Source organism: Acanthochromis polyacanthus, chromosome 5 (genome assembly GCF_021347895.1).
Source record: "Acanthochromis polyacanthus isolate Apoly-LR-REF ecotype Palm Island chromosome 5, KAUST_Apoly_ChrSc, whole genome shotgun sequence".
Taxonomy (NCBI): Eukaryota; Metazoa; Chordata; class Actinopteri; family Pomacentridae; genus Acanthochromis; species Acanthochromis polyacanthus.
The window spans coordinates 30,618,337-30,641,307 of NC_067117.1; the positions used below are offsets into that span (position 1 = coordinate 30,618,337).

General features: G+C 40.2%; 1 protein-coding gene across 9 annotated transcripts in view; it reads left to right on the plus strand.

Annotated features, from left to right (window-relative positions):
- The window catches only part of ptprt (protein tyrosine phosphatase receptor type T), a 448,077-nt gene that overhangs the window by 331,207 nt on the left and 93,899 nt on the right, over positions 1–22,971 (plus strand). For 6 of the 9 annotated variants that reach the window (XM_022195474.2, XM_051948450.1, XM_051948453.1 and 3 more), the window contains one exon: positions 17,428–17,582. In XM_022195474.2, coding sequence (XP_022051166.1) covers positions 17,428–17,582 — 155 coding nt within the window. Of the gene's footprint in view, positions 1–2,771; positions 2,802–17,427; positions 17,583–22,971 lie in introns of all 9 variants that reach the window. The other 3 variants (XM_022195480.2, XM_022195482.2, XM_051948451.1) reach the window with 2 other exon arrangements.

A 22,971-nucleotide genomic window follows, 5' to 3' on the forward strand; every position in this document is an offset into this window, starting at 1 on the left:
ACACCATGTTGGTCCAATGTTTTTACCAGACTGAAGGTCTGAAGGGCTGTCATGTGACCACCTAGTGGTCCGCAAGTCCATGCCCACCAAAGGGGCTATATTCAGATGTGATGCGTTTCCATGCAAAAAAAAAAATTACCCTGTTGACAGGTGGCTTTAGTTCTGGTGTCTGTGTTCACAGCATCATGTTTTGCACTGAGGTTATACCATAGGCTTGAAGTGCTGCAGTGATAAGAAAACTCTTTGTTGCACACAGCTACGCTTTTATCCAAGCTGCCATCGGGAAGATTTTGAAAAGAAACCTTCCCGCCCAACAAGCTCAATGCGGTCTCGCCTTCCATAGCTATTCAACAAACTTTCTTGTGACATCACTCGGTGCGTCCTGTGTATCTTCTTTGCTGCTGGCAAAGAGACTTTAGGTGCATTACCGCCACCTACTGGGCTGGAGTGTGCATCAGTGTTACCAGTGTGCCAGAAATTGGGAACTGAGAAAGGTGCCATTAAATGCATTAATTTTTAACGTGTTATTTTTCATGTAATTCATTAATCAAATGACTGTGTTAAAATCTCAGCCCTAAAAATAATAGCACTACTATAGACCCTTTAATGACTCACGTCACGAATGACGTCACAGCTTTAGCTGGAGGCAAAAGAGGAAGCCCGCGGCCGTGACCGAAAGGCGAAAGACTGAGGGACTGGGCTCTATCAACTTTTCTAAAATGTCGTCCTGCTGTGTTTTTGGATGCCAGAATAGGAGGAATGACATTGGCGAACGCAAATTAAAGTTTTATAGGATTCCACCGAACACTCGTGCTCAGAGGGAACGAAGACAGTTGTGGTTAAATGCACTGAGGCGAAAAACCTGGACAGAGACGATCAGCTGCAGTCAATTCCAGCCATTTACAGTACAAAAAAATCGCTAATATTCTATTTGTAAATAAAAAATATTCAATTCAATTCAATTCAGCTTTATTCAAGACACTGGGTCCAAATACACACACCATAAGAACAAGGACACAACAAGACACAGAAAAAATACAATCAAAAACAATAACCCGTTAAATATGACGAGAAATACAGGGAATATTGGACGCACATCGCGAGGTGCATTTCCTTGAAAACGACCGATTCGTGGATTATATACCGAGTTCAGGGCATGTTTTGGACAAAATAGTTTACTGGCTTGTGTCGTCTGGATGTCCAAGGTTGGATTATGGCCGTTTTTTGTGGAATATTTTCATCTGTGTGTAATAATGAACCCGGAAATGTGAGTCGCGCTGTGTACGTTAAAGCCGTGTACAGAGAAAGGATGGATGGATATTCGTTGTTTGTCGGACAAATGTGTTTATATTACCCGCTGTGGTAATCACATCTGAAAGTGGTTTATACCGGCGGATTCATGAGAATCCAAGCTTTCCATCGGCGTATAGTGTTTGCGTATAGTGTTTATATAATCACGTTTGCAGCCTTCAGACATTCTTTAAATTCCTATGCAAATTAGTAAGTGTACCGCCGGTGGTACACTGAAGTTTAACGGGTTAAAAATGCTCGAGTTTGCAGCGCAAACTCCCAGCTCAAACTATATACTCCCAGTCCCGCTTGACTTCCAGCTCTGCTTTTGCCTCCAGCATAAGCCCCGCCCACAAAAAACGTCACAATGTTTGTAAACAAATAAAGGGTCTATAAGTTGTGCAGTAATCATTACAACAACTGTTCATCTGACTCTACTGACTCCTCCTTCCTGCTTCCATTCCATTTGTTCCATCTTCTACCTTTTTCTTTCGCTCCTCTTCATCCCACATCTGTCTGCTGACCAGCCTGTTGGTGATGGAGGCATCAGTGGTTTTATTTACCTTTATTTTCCCCTGTAGACTTTACTTAAGTGTTCATGTATTATTGGAAAACCTACAGGTTAAACAAATACAGCATGTTTAGGAGGACTGACCTGTTGGTAATCCATAACGTGATGACGGATCATGAAATACCCATGTGAACGGAGCAGATCAATGAAGGCCAGAGCTCCGTGCTATCGCATTAGCATACAAACTAAAAGTCGAACATTGTCTGCAAGGTCAGACCTTTTCGGAGGCATAAATCTGAATTTAGTTTCATCTGAACCTTAAACTTTGAAAAAAAGGGACATAAAATTCTTCTTCAAAGTTAGGATATATACATTTATCCAAAAACTAACTCCGCTCTTCAAAAAGTAAAGGTGTAGTGATGATGGAAAAGTGTTTAAAATTCTAAAAGCCTTCCCTTTCTCAAAGCTAATCAACAGGCAAAGCTTATATCAAAAGAGTGTCATTTTTTGGGTGAGTGAAGTGATCATTTCACAAGTCATGGAGCTCCTTATTTCCGTACACTTAGTTGATTAACTGCTAATCACTTTACAGCTGATTTACTGGGAGTATTTCAGCTAAACATTGCCAGGACAAGTGTAGAATATTGTCTGTCTTCCTGAAACAGTAAAGACAAAATGTAGACAAACATATGGAACTAGATGAACTTCCTGTATCGTCATACTGTCCAAGATCCAGAGAGACAAAGATAAAAGACAGCAACAGTTTTCTTATGAGGACACATCAACGAGGGAAGAGGTTGTAACAAGTTAGCAGAAAGAAAAAATGAAACAACGTGCAGCTTATCAGTTTAAAATGCCAAGGAGTCAAAAAAATAATCTCTCATTCAAGCCATGAACTAATCCAATGTGTTTGTCCTTCTTCTGGGTTTTGCTCTGTTGTCATCATCGGCCTCACCTCACCATGCTTCAGAAGACATGCTTATTCCTACTCTTATTACCTGTAAGTAGAGATTCCACATCAGGAGTGACTCCTTTCTCAACTCAGTATTTGTTCTTAATGACTACTTTTGATTTGTCTGTTCAAATTCTGTCTTGTTTTCTTTGCATCCTGTGTAACGTCTTGAATGTCTTGATATTCTAAACCACAAAGGCATCCTGATTTAGTGACAAAAACATCCCCTGGCCATAATAGAATCCACATTTTCACCGTGTATCTGTGTTACCGGCCAAATGCCTTTTTACACCGCATGATCAAAGGTTTACAGGACGAGCTGCTAAAGGCAAAGATTGAATGCTTGGTAGACAACCAGCAACCCTGCAGTTACAATATATCATCTGGCAGGCAGGGGAAAATAACTCTAATGGTGATAAAACATGAAAATCCAAAAACAATTGAGTTATACAATTCTATTCATGCTGTTGTGTTGCAAAACTATAAGTAACAACCCTTTGCAAACAGTGGCTAAAGAGTATTACTTCAAAAAAAATATTCAAATCAAATGTATTTTCTTTTTCAACTTTATGTTTCGACCAAGACTAATATGTGAGCAACATTGGAAGATAAGATGCACTTCCTTATATATTTATATAGTGTATGTGTGCATAATGACAACAAAACATACATTTACTTGACAGATATATCCTCAATATGCAGTATTTGTACATTTTCCAGTGATTTATCTGCTAACTTTTCAGTTCTGGACAGTATTCCCTAAACTTTCTATGCATGTTCTGTTCACACGGGATGTAAAAATGACACTGTTCCGAATATGCACTCTGCAGCAAAACACTTCTCTTCATTACTGAGTGTATGTTGTCTATATTGTCTGGCTGTGGTTTTGGGGGTGAAGTGGAAATTCTCGTCAGACTTCATCTGCATTGTTTGCACGGTCTGTCTCTTAAAGTGTCTCACCCTAAAAGGTCAATGTAATTCACTGTTATCTTCTCCACCAAGTGGCCATTTCCTGCTTATTAACCAGTTCTAATGAGGAGCTATTATAGCTGTCTGTTCATACATTCACAGGCACGTACAGGCGCACACACACACACTTCCACACACATCCCGGCATACCTGTGCAATTACATGCACTCTATTGCCCCGAGCTCACCTGCAAATCCCTGCAGAGAATTTCTAAAAACCCTCAGCTTCTCCAGCTGTCTTCAAAGCATCAGGATATTTCCTCCGAAATCTGCAGCAGAGTCCTAACTGAGCGGAACATGCCTAAACTTCCTCCTTATAATAGCCCCCCTCAGGCTGTTTTGACCTCACCAGAAATTACTCCTTAACAGTAAGAAACGGACACAATTAGAGAACAACAGCCGTCCCCGTGCTTTTTTAACACTCACTGCAGTGTTTCATTTGTTTCATCAGAGAGAAAATGAACATGCACTGTGGTTTTTAATCTCCCACAGATGTCCCTTTATGCTGAAACAAAGTAATGTGAACCGGTTAAAAAGATGTGGTCAAAATCGAATGCACAAACACACAACCACAATCATGCACAAATGCGCAACTTCCAGGCACTTGTAGTGTATGAAGTCAAGGAGTTACTGTGTTCAAAACATTGCCAGACTGCGCCTTAAAAAGTCTAAAACCGAACCTGATTTAAAGTTGGCCACTATATGCATCAAAGTCAGCTTCTTGTGCAGTGATACAGCGCTTCCGGCACATCTGTGATCAGCGTGACATCTTCTATAATGTGTCAATACGGCACCTTTTCAACTTAAATTTCCTTTTTGAGAAGAGGAAGAAGTTGTAGGAAGTGGGATTTCATGAGCAGGCTGGATGGGGGAGTGACAATTATGATGCCGTGGCCAAAGAGGATGCTCCAAAGGCATTGGAGCTCCGACGTGTCATTGCACCGACTGTTCTCCCTTTGGAAGTTACAGTGGGGCTCTCCCTTGACAGTGCGACTATGGGTGATTAACTCCTGGTCCTTAACCTCGTAATTGTTACATAAAACAACAAGCATGCAACTGACTTGACACGCCTTATCCAGTCATAGAAGCTGCAGCCCCCTCCACTGTGCAAACTGTTTCTTCACTAAATGGTAGCTGCAGACTCGATTTTAAATGAGAATAATATGTTGGCATGACTGGCATTCACTGATGTTGTTAGGTAGCAGATACTTCTCCAATTTCTCTGCAGATTCCAGGGAACATAATCAAAAATGTTTACATTTTAGAAATAATCGTAAGGTCGAAATTAGGACCAATAAAGGTCATTTGTAATTGATGAGTATCAGCACAAAACTAAGCCTGTCGTGAATTCAGATAATAAATTGAACATTTTCAGTTACCAATTGATTAATTTGTAATAGAAATTGATCATGCTGGATAATTGTTAAATTGTTTTGAGTCAGTTTTACAAATGATAAAAGCCACAAAGGAATGTTATCCTGCTTGATTCCACTGTGATTTCACGTACGCACACTCTCCAGAGGCCATGAAGCTTCACAGAAGACTTTGTCATGGTGCCCTATTACTAGCTAAACCTCCATAGTGCTCTCTGCTTGCCAACATGTAACTGTGTGCCTCTTCAGGTTCCTGCAGAATAAGTAGAAACAGGGTACTGTAGTTAATTAGTTCAGTGTACGTTATCCAGGAAAATGGATAATGACTTGGAACTGATTAGGGGTTAGAAAAGTATCCTTATTGAGACCTTCCTATTATGTTCTAAAATATGCTTAAAAAATTATATCGTCTTAGTTATCAGTATCAGGGTATATTTGTTTTGATTTAATTTCAAATACAAATGTCAGTAGCAGCCTCCGAAGTCCAGCTTTGAATTTCATTGCTTTATTTATTGTTTTTTTAGTTCTGGTTTCTAATGTAAATCAAATAAGCAAAAAAATATAAGGAATGGAAGGAAATAAAGCAGGGAAAGAAATGTCGCATATGATAGTAACAAATGTGTTGTAAATTAAAAATTAAGGAAAAGGCCAGCAAAAAATAAAGGATTATTTTGAAATGATCTTCTGCACCTACACATGCATGTGCAGATCCTGACATATGCATACACAGACGCACTGTTATAGCCCAAGGATGTTTACTCTTAGATGAGAGGGGGATTTAAATTTGTGCAAGACTCTGCAGTCCTGCTGTGTGTGCGTCTGTGTGTGTGTGTGTTTGCGTGTGTGTGTTTTGTCCCTCTGTCTTTTCAACCTCTATCTCTCTTCACCTATATCCCTCAATCTCTCCCTCCCTTGCCGGGTCTGCTTCTAAATCCTGTGATACGCAGATGAAAGTTTGTTTGGGCTTCGCCTACAGCCTCCTCTGGAGCTACTGCTGCCATCCTGAAGTGACTGACTGCCTGTCTGACTGCAGCGCTGGCTGGGGATGGCTTGAGGATATTTGAGCTCTGTAGCTGCCAACCAAATGGCGGAGGCCATTCTAGCCATAATATGGGAGTTCTGTCAATCCCTCGACAAGTGAAACAAATGTCGTTTCCCTTGTTTCACGGGATGCCTTGAGGTCGCCCCGTTAACTTGCCAAGTGTCTACTAAAATAAAGGCAATTCCCTCCGCTTGCATCACTTTCGAGGAAAGAACAATACAAGTCACTTATAAATATCGATTCCTGTCTGTAGTTATATGCAAGGATATAGCTGTAGCTTCAGAAATGTTTGTAAAACATCATAGACTGCATATAAAAGATATATAAAAAATGGACATAGCTTCAGTGACCTCATGCATTGGTTTGTAGACCTCAGGATTGGCAGTTAACTGTTACAGTTGTGTCCTTTTTAAACCAGGTGTGAGAAGCAAGGGGCAGATCAGACTTAGAACACAACAACATGACCGTTACCTGTCAATCAAAAGGTTGCTTTGCCTTAAACATGCCCGACTTTATCACCTTTTTCCTCTGAATGCTACAGAAATTTACAAAATGACCATCCATGCTGTAGGGCTACACAGTGGCTTGGTGGTTAGCGCCGTCACCTTGCAGCTAGAAGATATGGTTCACGTCCGGCCTTCCCAGGATCTTTCTGCATGGAGTTTGCATGTTCTCCCTGTGCATGTGTGGGTTTCCCCGGGTACTCAGGCTTCGTCCCACAGTCCAAAAACGTGCTGAGGTTAATTGGTAACTCTAAATTGTCTGTAGGTGTGAATGTGAGTGTGTCTGTCTCTATGTGTAGCCCTGTGATAGACTGGTTACCTGTCCAGGGTGTCCCCTACCTTCTCCCTAAGTCAGGGTAGATAGACTGACAGATAGACTCCAGACCCCCACGACCGTAATGAGGATTAAATGGTCTGTAGATAATGGATGGACATCGTGCTGTATTAAAAACTCGCTATGAAAACCACTAACTAATTAGAAAAATGTTTACTGAATTAACAAATCACAGAGAAAGGAGCCTCATCTTCTCAGAGACTTCTGTGCAATCTGATTTCTTTTTGCAATCTGATGAGTCGCCCCCTACTGTTTATTATAAAGAATGCCGGTTAAAGAAACTTCCACATTGTCTTTACAGACCAGACGACTATGTCCATCTATCCTATAATATCTCTGACGCTGAATACTAAGCAACAACCATGGCAAATACATTAAGTAAGCTGTTTAAGGTATTTAAATACTTATGAGTCAAATTTAAATTCTAGCAGCAAACAACAGGAATGAAATTTAAAGGTCTGGCACAACAATTTTATTAAACATGTCAAGAATTTTGGTGCACCTGATTCATAAACTTTAATTCAAACTAAGCACAAATTTTATTCACACTTACAGGTAATTATATACAAATGACTGACAAATTAAACACCTACCTTATATATGGTATAAGTTCTTGAGTGCCCATCGGACAAAAAAGGTTGACAAATCAATCCCAAAAGCATTTTTCGACACAAAACTGGTCAAGTCTAGTACCATTTTCATCTTAAGTGATGGCATTGTGACTTGTCTGTCAAGTTCGAAAGAGATAATAATAATATTAAAGTCTGAAATGAATACTGTTCATTTCAACAATGTTTACACAATTTGTCACTAAAATAACCAGTTGAAGACGACCAGTAGAATTTTAGTAGCGACAGCATAACCTTAAACTGGAATTGAGGCACGTAGATTCCTAAAGCTGCATCCTTTACGCTTTGGAAAATACTGAGCAATGAACCTCAGTAATAAATTTCACTAAATGGATACACAGCATTTGGGAAATGAACCTTTCAAATGCTCATGACATCTAATATATCACATGAACAACAATTAAAAAGCTGCATTTTTTCCTCACCAAAAGTGCCGCCGCTTTGCCTCACTTCATTTCTTCTCGTTTCGTGTCCCTCGGTGATAATGTCTCCTCTCGAATCCATCAGGGGAAGTGCTCGACTCTCGTAACCTGCCTCCCAAAAAAGAAAAACACGACGTATCTGCCGCACATCTCTCATTATCGACACATCAAACAGACTGCAATTAACGTCGCCAGCGGCACAAAGTAGTCCATGATTCTCGCCGCGGTCGGCACCCGGCGGGGTAACCTTAGTGCTTAATGAACTGCTGCCGTGACATTCATTAAAGGAGGATTATGTCGTGCTCATTGCCACTTACAATATGCAAGGAATTTGTCATTTAAACGAGTCCATTATTGGGATGAATGTGCGATAGGTGGAGTTGTAGCGAAACGGAGGGGAGGAGAACGAGAAGGACTTCCTTATCTCGGAAGTTGCTTTTACTGTTTCACCTTTCGCATTGCACCTGCCTCCTCTGCATTGTTGCATTGTCTCTGCTTTTGTCCACGTTCTTTATTTCTTTTCCCATTCCCTCCCCTTATCTTCCTTCCACCCTCTCCTCACCAATCTTCCTGCTCTCTGTCCTCTCTCCATCTCGGCTTTTCCGCTCTTCGCTCGCCTCCTCCTCCTCCTCGTCTCCTGCCCATGTTTTTGCCAAAGTGCAGTCAGATAGGCCAGGAATAGGCCACTCTAAGCTCCAATCACACAGGAGGTTGTGAGGCTCCGTCGCCTATAAATTGGTGTGGAGTAGAGTGAGGTTGAATCCGGGGCTGATGGAAGGAAATGATTATGGGAGAACTTGGTCGGGCCATTCCTTGTTTTTGGTCTCGCGCGCTTCCCTTCTCTTTCTAACACCTTCCTCTTGTTGTTGCTTCTTTTGTTCCTCATATGTTCTTGAATTGTTTTCCCGCTTGTTCACTTTTCGCCCTCCGCTCTGCTCTGTCTCCGGACTCAAATCTTTCTGGTGTTTTTTTTTTTACATTTTCTCTGTCTCTTGGCTGAATTGCTTAAGTACTCAAGGGCAAGTACAGCTCATCATCTGATCCCAGACGCACCCACGCGCTCACACGCTAATATGCTTACTGCTTTAATTTCATATCTCTACATATCTCCCTCTCTTTCTCTCTCCCTCGGTCACACACACATATTATTGCCAGTATTCTGTGAGCCAGTGGAATGATAGGGATGAAAAGAGATGTTGCCTCCGCATTTGACCTCTTGCTTATTGCTTTCTGACCCGTAGAGGGCTCGGAAAATGCGACGGTGCACGAACGCACACCATCCACAAACACACAAAGATCTCAGATAAAAATGTGCACAGCGAGCACAATGGATTATGTACAGTCACATTATAAAGGCAGACAGACAATTCAACATTTGCAAAAACCTCAAATAAGAGCACCAACATAATCTCCATAGGTATTTTATTCATGTTGGATGATTCTGCAGTAAAAACAGAAAGTATTAGCAGACTGGAAAGGGGATGCTTGTTTATCATGGGATGCAGCAAACAGAAGCCCCCTTTTCATCTGTGCTGAGGTTCACTTTTCAGATACAACTATCCGTTCCTGATACCTCTTTTTTTTTTTTGGTTTTGTATTTATTGCTGAAAGCATGTTTTAAAGTGTCAACACTGCAAGATGCTCTTGTTTGGCGAAAATGGCAGCAGAAAACACAATTTTGGATGTGTTTTGGAATCAAATTAAGCCGAAAAGCTGTTTGAACAGATCAGATCAGCTTCTTTTTGGCATTAAGTGGCCTCTGACAAATAATGTTACCACACATTTTAAACAATACATGTGTGCTTATTTACTTACTGACTCATAGTTTATGTTTAACCAGCTGCCTTTGTGATTTCTTATCTGGAAGTTACATATTACTGCCCCCCACGCTGTAGTGACACATTTGAGTCTAGACACACTAAGAGAAACTTGTTTATTCGCTGTAAATACGTGTATTATTATGAATAATATCTGCATTGGCCTTGCCGTTGCTTCTTAAAGTTGCTGAGCAGTTTTTTTTTGTTTTTTTTTCCGAGGCACATGTAAACAGGCGTATTAGGCGGATTCGTGATAAGTCACTGAGAAACACACCCACTCATGGCCCAGCCTGGACCAACAGCACAACACAACAGACACGTGTAGCACTCGCACACAGGCCAAATCACTGAACATCCTGCACATGCAGCACACAGATCCCAAGGAGATCAAGTGTTTGCCCATGGAAAGAACCGCACATTGCCGACGTTATGGCCAATGTTTGTACGTGCAAACACGCGGTTCGCTGTATGCCATTCGTGACTAGATGTCAGGCACTTTAAATAAGAAAAAATGTGTTGGTGGATGTGGAGGAGGTTTATCTGTTGACTTAAGAAGAAGAAACATAAGATAGACTTTATGTATGACTCAGCTGGAGATAAATTTGCTGTTTAAAATTGTGCTTTTGACACCGATATTGAATCTGTTGTTCATTTGCAAACCACAGCGGAAGGCACTGATGCGGACAAACGTAGCTTGTTCACACTGTGGGAAATTTGGTTTAATGGCTCGCTCTGTTCCAACACCTTGTGAACAGCGCAGAGTTCTCACATCGCTAAAGAGTGTTTTGCAGCTACATTTTCTTTTTTTTTTTTGTAAAGACAAATCATGTTCTGATAATTAAGTAAAGTGCAAATGCTGAAACTGAAAGATTCTAAATCATTGGCAATGAAAGCTTATTGCAACAGACGGTGAATAAACAGAAGTTGCGATAAACTCTTTGAATGGCCCAGATTAGCTTGATTTAGTCCTATTTGTTGTGCATGTGTATCCAAAGCTTCAAGGAAACTTGTTCTTATGGTCGTTGTGATGCTGTAGTTCATGCAAACTTTGTTCTTGCGAGAAATAATAGAGGAAATGAGAGCCTCCTACAGCTATGCAAGAGTTCAACTGAAAGGTAACACACAATATAGACCTTTGGAAAAGCTAAAAGGGCCATAAGTATGTATGTATGTATGTATATATATGTATATATATATATATATATATATATATATATATATATATATATATATATATATACGCCTCTCTTACCCTGTGTAAGGAATGCAGGGTGCATCTTGAACAGGTTGACGATCCATCACAGGTCATCACTTAACCTACTATCCATGTGTTTGATTGTGGGTGGAAGCCGTAGTCCTCAAAGAAGATCCACACATGCACAAAACGAGTTATATATCCAGTGCAACCACCATGGTTACGTCCATTAGACAGAAAACATAGAGAATTGTACAGGTCACAGACACAAAGGGAGAGATGTTACAATGTACTAATTACAGTAGTTTTTACAGAAGTGGCTATAAATTCATGCTTAAAAATTATTCTGTAGTTCTGCAAATGGCCACTAGAGACTGGCTCCAAAAAGTGAGGCAATCCCCATAGACCCCCATGTTAATATGATGAACTTTACAGCAGAAATAAACACATTTACAGCATGATACATATACTGATACTAATTTCTTTGTTCATGACAACCGTACAGGGAATTCTTTTTTATATAACTCAATCGTTTAAATTCTATTAAGGTTTAAAGAGTAGCATATTTAGGTGTATCGCTATTCACGCTACTGTGAGCTTTAAATATGTGGTTTAGAAAGTCTATGGGATGGCTTGCGCATCTTTTTTTGTATACAGTGTATGATTATACAGTCAAAAAATTACCAGTAGAGAAAAATTGTTGTTTTTGCCATTAGTGCAGCTGTATCTCTCTACACAAATAAATTCAATCGGTATTCAGCATGCTTTTAGGTCGTCTAGTATGCAGCTGTAAGTGACAGCCCAGATGTAAATTTGAACAGCAAACAGCTAAGTGGTAAATCTGACTTCATGGGCATACAGATGTGCCTTCACTTGGCTAATAGATAGCTTAAGACACTGTTGTTTCTTGTTTTGTTTTTTTTTTGTTTTTTTTTTGCCAGTTAATTACAAGTCCCTGAAAAATCCCAGGAAGCTTGGTCCTGAAGAACGTTTATGGAACTCTCTATGACTGCATTTCATCACAAGTGTGGGTTTTCTATAAAGAGCTGTGCATACACACGTGGACAAAATTGTTGGTACCCCTCAGTTAAAGAAGGAAAAACCCACAATTCTCACTGAAATCACTTGAAACTCACAAAAGTAACAATAAATAAAAATTTATTGAAAATTAAATAATCAAAAACAGCCATTACTTTTGAATTGTTGATTAACATAATTATTTAAAAAAACAAACTAATGAAACAGGCCTGGACAAAAATGATGGTACCTCAATAAAAGATTGAAAACTATTTGACCAGAGTGACATGATTAACTCAGGTGTGTCATTTAATTGACATCACAGGTGTTTCCAAACTCATAATCAGTCAGTCTGCCTATTTAAAGGGAGACAAGTAGTCACCCTGCTGTTTGGTGAAAAGGTGTGTACCACACTGAACATGGACAACAGAAAGCGAAGGAGAGAATTGTCCCAGGACATCCGAAAAAAAATTATAGACAAACATCTTAAAGGTAAAGGCTATAAGACCATCTCTAAACAGCTTGAAGTTCCTGTGACAACAGTGGCTCATATTATTGAGAAGTTCAAGACCCACGGGACAGTAGCCAACCTCCCTGGACGTGGCCGCAAGAGGAAAATTGATGACAAATTGAAGAGACGGATCGTTGGAATTGTATCCAAAGAGCCCAGAGCAACCTCCAAAGAAATTAAAGGTGAACTCCAAGGCCAAGGTACATCAGTGTCAGATCGCACCATTCGTCGTTGTTTGAGCCAAAGTGGACTTCATGGGAGACGACCAAGGAGGACACCACTGCTGAAAAAAACTCATAAAAAAGCCAGACTGGAATTTGCAAAAATGCATGTTGACAAGACACAAAGCTTCTGGGAGAATGTCCTTTGGACAGATGAGACCAAACTGGAGCTTTTTGGTAAGGCACATCAACTCTATGTTCATAGACTCAAAAACCAAGCATACGAAGAAAAGAACACTGTCCCTACGGTGAAACATGGAGGAGGCTCAGTAATGTTTTGGGGCTTTGCTGCATCTGGCACAGGGTGTCTTGAAAGTGTGCAAGGTACGATGAAATCTGAAGACTATCAAGGCATTCTGGAGAGAAATGTGCTGCCTCGTGTCAGAAAGCTTGGTCTCAGTCGCAGGTCATGGGTCTTCCAACAGGACAACGATCCAAAACACACAGCCAAAAACACCCAAGAATGGCTGAGAGAAAAGCGTTGGACTATTCTAAAGTGGCCTTCTATGAGCCCAGATCTGAATCCCATTGAACATATGTGGAAGGAGCTGAAACATGCCGTTTGGAGAAGACACCCATCAAACCTGAGACAACTGGAGCTGTTTGCTCATGAGGAGTGGGCCAAAATACCTGTTGACAGCTGCAGAACGCTCATTGACAAATACAGAAATTGTTTAATTGCAGTGATTGCCTCAAAAGGTTGTGCAACAAAATATTAAGTTATGGGTACCATCATTTTTGTCCAGCCCTATTTCATTAGTTTGTTTTTTTAAATAATTATGTTAATCAACAATTCAAAAGTGATGGCTGATTTTGATTATTTAATTTTCAATAAATTTTTATTTATTGTTACTTTTGTGAGTTTCAAGTGATTTCAGTGAGAATTGTGGGTTTTTCCTTCTTTAACTGAGGGGTACCAACAATTTTGTCCACGTGTGTACATCATAGGGAATGATTCGAAGAAACAAGGCAGATCAGATCAGACACCAGCAGCTAGTAAGGCATTACCTCCAGTACAGAACACAGGGATGCCATTTAACCACAATGAGCCGCAGTGAGACATTTTTTGTGAAGGAGATAGCTATTATCTTTCTAAAGAAACCATGTGTAGCTATTTTAAAAGTCAGTGAAACTCGCTGGGCTCATTGGATTTCAATGCAACCCTCAGATGAACCCAAAGCTTTCAGGGCATAATGTTCTTCAAGGTTACTTCACGCTTTGCACTCTGCTGGTTTACGAGCAGATCAAAAATATTTCTGTTACCCTTAGTGGAAAAATACAGGATACGTCTAAAAAGGAAAATACCTGGTAAAGAAGAATTCATCTAATTCTCTCGATCTGTAAGGTCTTTTGAAGAAGAGCAACTGTCTATTAAACCTAGGAGTTATAGAGCTTTTGCTTTGATTTCTGTTGTCAGTTACTTAAAAAAAATAGAAAAAACTTCTCCACAGGCAAAGAAAAAAATCCTGATATATTTGTTTGATTTTGTTAGAAATCATTTTCAATTTAAAGTCGCGTTAATTAACTTCTGGAACATTTCAAAGTAGTTTTAGCAGAAACGAATGCCAAGGTTGTCAGTGTCGTTTTTGTGTTTTCCTTTATTGCAAATCCCGTATTTCAAATACAACCGAGAAAGCTCGTAGAATCTCATAAAGTAATTAGTAGGTTTTTCTCATCAAGCTTTGTCCCAAAACAAATGAAAAAATGTAGACTCATTTATTATGTTCTTGGATGCCTTTAATTGAAATCCAAATCTCAGCTATTATAGTTACATATCAGCTCCAAATTACAGATGATGCATGTGTTGACTACTGAAGTATACCACTGTTAATAGAACATGTGAGAAGGGAAACATCATTATTTTATACAATCATTTGTAGCTGCCATTTCAAGTGAATCTAAAAGTGCTTTCTAAAAGCCCTAATAGTTATGGTTTTTCATGCACAGAATATTCAATATATCACTCTACACTCTCAATGTCCTGCTGAACTTTGTGCCATTCACATTTTAAAAATCATTTACATAGAGCTGAACCTTCCCTTTTGTTAAATTAAACCCAATGGTGCGCTTGGGTGGTCCTCAACAACCTGAAAAGTCCAAAGTTACCAAGTCAAAGTGTAAATACCACCAGTAGCATCAGTTTTAATTTAACTGCCATGTGATTAATAACATATTCAAACCACTAACACAGACAAATGGCTTGTTCTTTGTTCATTTCTTGCCATGTTTTTTGCATTAAACTACTAGAAATACTTGTTTAATGTCACGCAGTTTGAGCCACAGTACGTCACCTCTGAACATGCTGGTTAGGAGACGACTACTTCGTCTTTTCACCTCTGTCATTTAACGCTACCGCTGTTGCCCAGCGGCTTGCATTGTTTACACCAGAGACTGGCTGATGGCCACCCGTACAACAACAATGTAGATCCCATCCACAGTCAGTTGCAGGATGAGGGATCTGGGTGCGGATAACACAGATAGATGAAGGAGAGCTGATATGAGCTGTATCTCTCTTCTACCATCATGGGGCAATTTGAGATGCCTGGACAATAAGATGGACGAGTTAATGGCTCTGGTGAGGAAACAAGGGGATTTCTGTGAGAGTGGTGCACCAGATCCCAGCTTTCAGAATGGTTTGTTCAGACAGAAATAAATTCAAATGACAAGGAAGTAGACGTAGGGGTTGAATCAACTACAAATGGCGAGATTTTGGCTACATTATTGCGAACGAATGTGTCTGCAGCTCGGATGGTGGATTGTTTTCCTGCACATTCGTCATCCACTCCGTTACAGTCTAGACTCCAGACTATACACCCGACTGCTTCCTTGTATTCTTGAATAATTTTACAACTTCTAGAATCTTGAGCAGCTGCTACAAAGCAACTTCCCTGCAGGGGTGAATCCAGTTGTTTTGTTTTTTTCGGATTTTAGTATTTCCTGACTGAACAATTGAATAAATATTGCCTGGATTCTCTATCAAACAGAACAGCTACACACAACAGATGGTTAAGATCCTGAAGGCTGCAAAGAATAAACCATTTTTCCCATTAAAATTCAGGTTTCTGCATTTTTTTAGCCACTTATGAAAGAACCTTGAAAGATATGACAAGCCTTCTGGGCCTCTTATGAAACAACGAGTCTGGGAATGTGGACACGATGTGGACACAGCTGTCTAGTCCAGGTGATGCTCCGGCTCCGGTTCCCTCATATAGAGATGAGTCAAGCTTCAAAACATGAGACAGGGTTCATTCAAGGTGCACCGTGGGACTTGAAAAACCTTGCATGCGGCGGACAATATGTCACATTCGTATTAAAATGAAAAGCGCTAATTATCGCTTCTAGTATTTTCAGGTTCATGGGAGTTTTTAAGAGATACATGACAGTAAAAATCTGCTTTTCCTTGATGCTCGTGTGAGCTCTGGTGGACAATGTCAGGTTTGTAATGGCTCGCTGTCGCTGTTGCCATCTGGTCTCTCGGTGGACCTAAAACTGAAGGTTCAGGTAAAACTCAAAATGGTCGACGTAAAACGGCCGACAGATGGGTGTTGTGGCGTGTGAACAGCGAAAGGGAAAAAAATCAAAGGATGAAACTGCACTCGAGGGACGTCTCATCAGCAGCCGCTACACAACTACACTTACAATTATATATAGCCGATGTGGAGTCCACCCACATGTTCCTGGAGATCTGAATGTCAACCGGTCCCCATTGAATCATATAACCTGTCCTTTATTTGCTCTAATTGCTCTACAGGAAAAAAAAAAATCTACCCTTTCTTTTAATTTCTAATCCCTTTACAACAAACAATTATGGGGTCACAGAAATATTTTTCCCTGTTAGTCACGCAGAATGTGAGTCATCCTGGAAATGAAGCATGCAATTTTAGTCTAGTGGATGTGGACATTAGCTTAAAGCTTGAAAACAAAAGGTTATGCAAAAGTGCTTAGTCAGCGCTGTCAGTGGCTATAATTGATGCTTGATATGTGACACAAATTGTTGGAAAAATCCATTTTAGACACTGCGACTGACATGGTGCCAGTTATTTTACTATTATAATGGAATGTGATGGCAATGAATGAGATACTGCATGACATAGAGATGAAATATCCAAAGAGTGGACGCCACTTAAAGACCCGACATGAGCTTTTGAAGATTTTTCTGATATTGTCCCTTTGTTTTCTCCCAAGGCTAGAATTTCAGGATGCCTGAAAGAACAATATTCTTATAAAGTGAAACAACTTTGTCCTGAAAATACGACTATTAGCCACTTGAGCCTCAACATTTAGACTCAAAAATATGTTTTTATAATGACCAAGTGGCAATAATAATGATTTTGAAGCCAGCCTATAGGTCTATTCATTTCCATAAATCTACATTATACCATTGGGATGTACATATGGCTTCGAACCCTATAAACAGATTCTAAAAGAAATGGTTAAATCCGCTTTATTTATTCATTTTTGACTCTTCTGTGTTCTGCATGTAATAAAGAAACAGGATTTTCTTTAGCTTGCTGTCTTCACCATAAGTCACCCCCCAGACAGTGACGTTGGTTTTGTGTTTGCATGTCTTGCATGTAGATTTACAACCTTGCATACACGTCCGTATGTGTAAATATGCCTGTGCGTGTTCGTACCACTGTAGGAAGTTGGCGAAGAAGCAGAAGGAAACCGCCAGCAGCTCCACTCAGCAGAGGGAGATGGGTCCGGTCACCACGGCCGACAAGAGCACCACCAAAGTCAGCACCCTGCACAAAGACGACCCCTTCTCCACCTCCAACCAGGACCTCAACGGGTTCAGTAAGTCAGCTAAAATATACCAACTATAGATGGCACCGTCATGGAGGTACACAAGAGAATGTACTGTTTGGAGCTATATATAACCAGGAATACATTTGCAGAAGATTATCATGCTGAGGGAGTGCAGTAATTTAAGAAGAAACAGCAATGTAGGCTGAAATAATTCAACCTTTTTTTTTTTTTTTGCTGATTTAAGTTTTGTTTCACATTGTAAAGTTCATATTTGCCCTTGTCTCCACTTGAAGATGTGGTTATACCAAGTCTCTGTGTCATCAATCATTTTGTCACGCCGTTTATTCAAATAGTGGACATCTTATTTTATAATAAAACCCTCCATATGGTCGTCTTTCACCAATAACAGCAGTGTGTTGTGCTGCTTCACCAACTCCCATCTTATTTAGTGCTGTTGTAATCATTTTCAACTCTGTTCTATTTCTCTTCTCTGGTGCCTCATACGCATTCAAGTGGAGTCCATGTATGCATATTGCACTAAACATTTCAGCTGCTGCAGTGCTGTAAAAGTTAGCAGGCCTGCATTTGTGGGTGCATATTCCCATCTCTTTGCAAAACTGTGTGTGTGTGTGTGTGTGTGTGTGTGTGTGTGCATGTCTGTGTGTGTGTGTGTTGCGCGTAATTAGACAGGACCTCTCAGGAGGGCATTTTTCTCTTGAAAATGTCAAGCTGGCCTTTTGGGAGCGCTTGGCCGCTGAAAGCCAGGGGTGCTGGAGAGGGACTAAGTAGCAAGCTAATGCCGGCCGTAATTGCCTGCACTCTTCCTCTAACTGTCCACGCTGCAGTTCTGACGTACAATAATGTTTTTGCATTGGAAACACTTAGAGCAGAGCACTTCTTTCTGGACTTACCCACCTGTGTGATGCAGCTGCGATGATTCAAACTTTGAGAGTTATTTGCGTTCAGACGGACTTGTTGGACCGTTTCTTTAGATGTTTCCAGCATACAGATGGGTGCTAATGTTCTACTTGACCTTCAGTGTTTGATTAACTTGTGTTATTTGACAAATTGAACATATGTCTTCCATTCAAGATCTGACCACACGTTAGTCTGTTAATTTATTTTTAGGAGTATGTGGAAGTGTTTCGAGTATTTACGTGAAGGCCATTGGATATAGGACAAAGTAATGGTTATTTAATAGGTTATGGATTGCTTTTTTGCTTCTAGGTAGAATAAACTAAACCTTGCTCGGGGCCAAATATGGTTTCAGCATTCAAATTGTTTCTCTTTACCTAGATTTTAGGCATATGTGAAATTATGATTGGAAATGAAACAGGCACCAGACTCTGGTGTTTTTGTTGTCGGCCTTGGATAGACAATAAAAAATATGGCAGAACTTTCTAAAAGCTGCAAATATATCATGTGATTAAGAGACAAAAAATAGATTCAGTCTCTTTTTCTGTGTCACTGTTGATTCTTTTCACCAGTTAGTTGGTTATAGCTGTGGCATTTTCAGGGTCATTTTAGTAGATTTTCTTCACGGCTCTGTTCCACATGCTGTTGACAGTCAATAGGCAACAGTCTGGGCTACACTAGATCTTCCATCATTTCATATGATAACATGTTTTGCATTATGGAATTGGGATATTTTTACATGTATCTCACCATAACATGTATTTTCAGAATTTTGTAGGTGAGGCTATTGGAATCTGACAATATCAGAACCATGATGGTGTGATACTCTGAAGACATGAGCAAGAATTTAGATCCACTTTTAAAGACTGTGTATATTTTGACAGTCTTGAGTTTCCAATCACTCCTACAGCTCTTACATTTCTGGGCCATGACAGGTCATGAGGCCATGCCACTAAGAAAATTTGACTCACACAGCTTTCTATATAACAACTCCTAATTCAAGGCGCCGTCTGTATATTTTTGATGCAACAGATTTTCGTCGTATTTCCAGACCTATAAACCTACAGTACACCTATAAAAAATGTGATTGTTGTTATGACCAAGATGCATGTGTTTCAATAGTTCCATCAAGGAAAATTCATGTATGGGAGTCAGTGAAAACTCATGCCATGGCATACATGGTCTGTATAAGTGTATGGAAACTTCTTTTCAAAACTGCAATTGTCATTGCTTTATTTACTGGAGTGTTCATGCACAGTAGTCTACTTGCAGAAATGATAAACCAGGCAAATGTTTGCACCACTCCATCCCAAAAAAAGGGGCCTCTTTGTCTTGAAGGTCCCCAAACTCTAGAACCACCTTGACTCTGACCACTTTTGCATCATTGCAATAACAGATAAACGATTGGTACTACTGGAAAAGTTAAATTCTGCAGTTTATTTTGATATACAATAGGTCTACATTATGAAACAATAGAGACTTTTTTCGACCCAGAAGCTGTAGGGTTAAAATGGCTAAAGAAATTAGTGAATATATTACTTTGGAGAGGTTTATCTGTCTGTGTAACTTTGCTACTTTGGTTTGCACATATACACAATTAACATATACCTAAAGCTGCCATTGTGCTCTATTTTTTTTAAAATGTACATGGAATGATTGCTCAAAATAGATATGAGCATATGTATGCAGTGTTGAGCTCATGAATGCAAACAAGAATGGTGGGTGTGGAGAGGAACACATTTTGTATGCAGGATGTAACTATGATTAAATCTCATGTAAATTCAAGATTCTTCTTCATCACGAACGAAGTGCTGCACAGGCAAGCAAGCAGCATTGCCAGCATTGTTGGAGCATTGATGGAGCATTGTTGGAAAGGCCAAGTTCTATTTAAAATGTGCTACAACTCGCTACTTTCATGGCAATTTCACGAAGACGAAGGGATGTGACGCGAAGTGCACCCATCTGCCTCTATGATTTGTGGCAGTTAGCTGCAGAAATTAGTCTCTTCCTGTGTGCATTTCAGTGCTAGTAGCGTGTTATCACATGAACATTCGAAGAAAAAACAGAGGCAAAGCGAACACACATGCACACACACGAACTCTCAGTCACCGATCCGGCCTCAGTCCTAATGAGACGGAGAAAAATGCTGACGCAAGGTAGGGGACCCAATAATATTTGTGCGAACGGACCCTCGCAGGGCAAATAACCTTTTTGTGTTATTGCATTCTCACCCAGTCACCAGCTATCTTCACAGGACATTGCTGTCAAAGCAGATTTCTTTTGGTATGCAGGTGCACCCCTCGCCGTATTAAAGTTGAGCTTCTTTTTCCGCGGCACATTAGCATACAGCGCCGGTACGCATGAGACGAGAGGGATTTTATCACAGAAGAGGAGAAAATATGTTGTGTTTGGGGGTATTAGGAGAGGGGAGAGAGATGAGAGGGGAGGCGGAGGGAAGAGAGGACAATGGAGAGAGGAGAAGATAAAACTTAAATCATCCGCGGTAGGGAAATTGGGCCATTGTACCAGAAAACAGTACAGCAAACAGAATATGAATAAGAATTAGGCGAAGGAGGGGTGCGACATGGATAATTTTCACATCAGAAAACTATCATCATATTCATTTTTTTAAGACATGAGCGAAATTACAAACGCTGGATGAGGTCTGTGTCAGCCTGCTGGCATTTATTTTTGTTAAACCTCATTTGAAGGGAATGTTTTCAGGTTGTTTTATGGGAGGAAACATGAATAAAGGCAATGTTCTGCCACAGGAAATGGGGTTAAAAGTGGTGAGCTGAAGAGAAAATTTTTGGACGTATTGATGATTTATTGGTCATAGTTGTGCTTGGGTTTTTAGATAGCAATTGTGTTGTTCAATTTTTGTACTAGTATGAAACAGAGACACTAAATAGCAAACATATATCTGGGATAAGCCATGCAAACATAAATGTATTTGCAAAGGAAATAGAAGACTGGAGATACATCCTGATATCTGTTCAGTCACAATGAAATGAGGTAGTGGAAGCCTTTCATTTAGACTGAAATACACGATGAACACATGCGTCTAAAACTACTATATATGCTAACATGTATGATTAGTACGTGGCTGCTGAAGGCCTCTACATAAATGACAATCAGCTTGAGGTGAGCGTACGCTGATGCACTATCTAGCTGCGGGTCCTGTAGATAAATGTGTGTAGGCTGCCTCTGATATCTAGTGTGGATTATTGAACAGGCTTAGCTAGCATATAATATGTCACAGTCAGTCTCCCGGCAGTCCCTCTAGGTTTTATCTTATTGTGTGTGAGCGCCTGTGTCTGTCCTACATATCATTTATTTATAGACCTCGAGCAGCCACTGTGTGTATGTGAGAGATATCTGCAAGGACGTAGTAGCCATTAGTCACTGTTTAGGAAAGCAAGCGCTTCATGGTGAGTCACATCTCTAAGCTGCGGTGTATCCGCTAAACTTTTGGACCTTAGTGACTTATTTGAACTGGCGATGGCAATCTGATCGTCCACTTTGTTGGCTTTGAGTGGAAGTTAGTTAAGCTAATGCTGAAGCAAAATGTGCACCCAAATGCTTTTTTTTTTTTATTACAGCTCAGATCCACAAAATGATAATGTTGAACACAAACATAAGTCACCTCAACAAATGCCCACCGCTGTCTTTTTTGTCTCAAGTCATTTGTCTCCACAACTGCAAAAGGTCGCCGTTTAATCCTTTTAAACATATGACCGATGCTGTCAATCTTTCTGGATGCATTTATAATAAGTGCTCGCTAAGTGCCAGACCAGTTGAGTGACAGAGTGGCAGGTGAATTACTTACATATGGATGATGTGAATTAGCGATTAAATAACATCTCAAGAGGAAATGGTTTGGATCTGGGGTGTCAAACATACGGCCGGTGGGCCAAAGACACCTGCCAGAGAGTCCAATCCGGTCAAAAATGAGACATGAACATTACAAATTCGACCCAAAATGACCAGAATGAGACACAAAATGTGGAAGCAGCTCTAGAATTTAAATAAACCTAGTCGACTATGTGGCAGCAGCTTATTCTGGCTGGTTCACCTGTTCCATTTTCAGATCAACGACAAACTGAGAGCAGTTTGTAGAGGTGACAGATGGATGACGACAAGAATTCATGTCTCAGAAAGTAAGAATGCAGAGTTTTGAGGTCTTTGAATTGAAAATGAGGTATTTTTCTGCTAGGGAGGCTCTACTGATGTTGATAATCAGGGTGGAGTCTGTGATCCTGGAGAAGATTGTACACATTTGACAAATCAACATAGATTGTTAGCATGTGCCGTTCCTTTTCCTCCCATATTTCCTTTTCTACTATCCTGTGCACAAACATAGCTGGAAATGGTGTTTTGTGGATCAGTATGAGCCACTTTGCTCTATTTCCATTCACAGAACACATGAAATAGGCTGCTAGCAGAGCATTAGGAGATACTCCTGGCAAAAATATTCCTCCTTTAAATGCTAACTACCAGGCTAACTGAGTTAGCGGGGCAA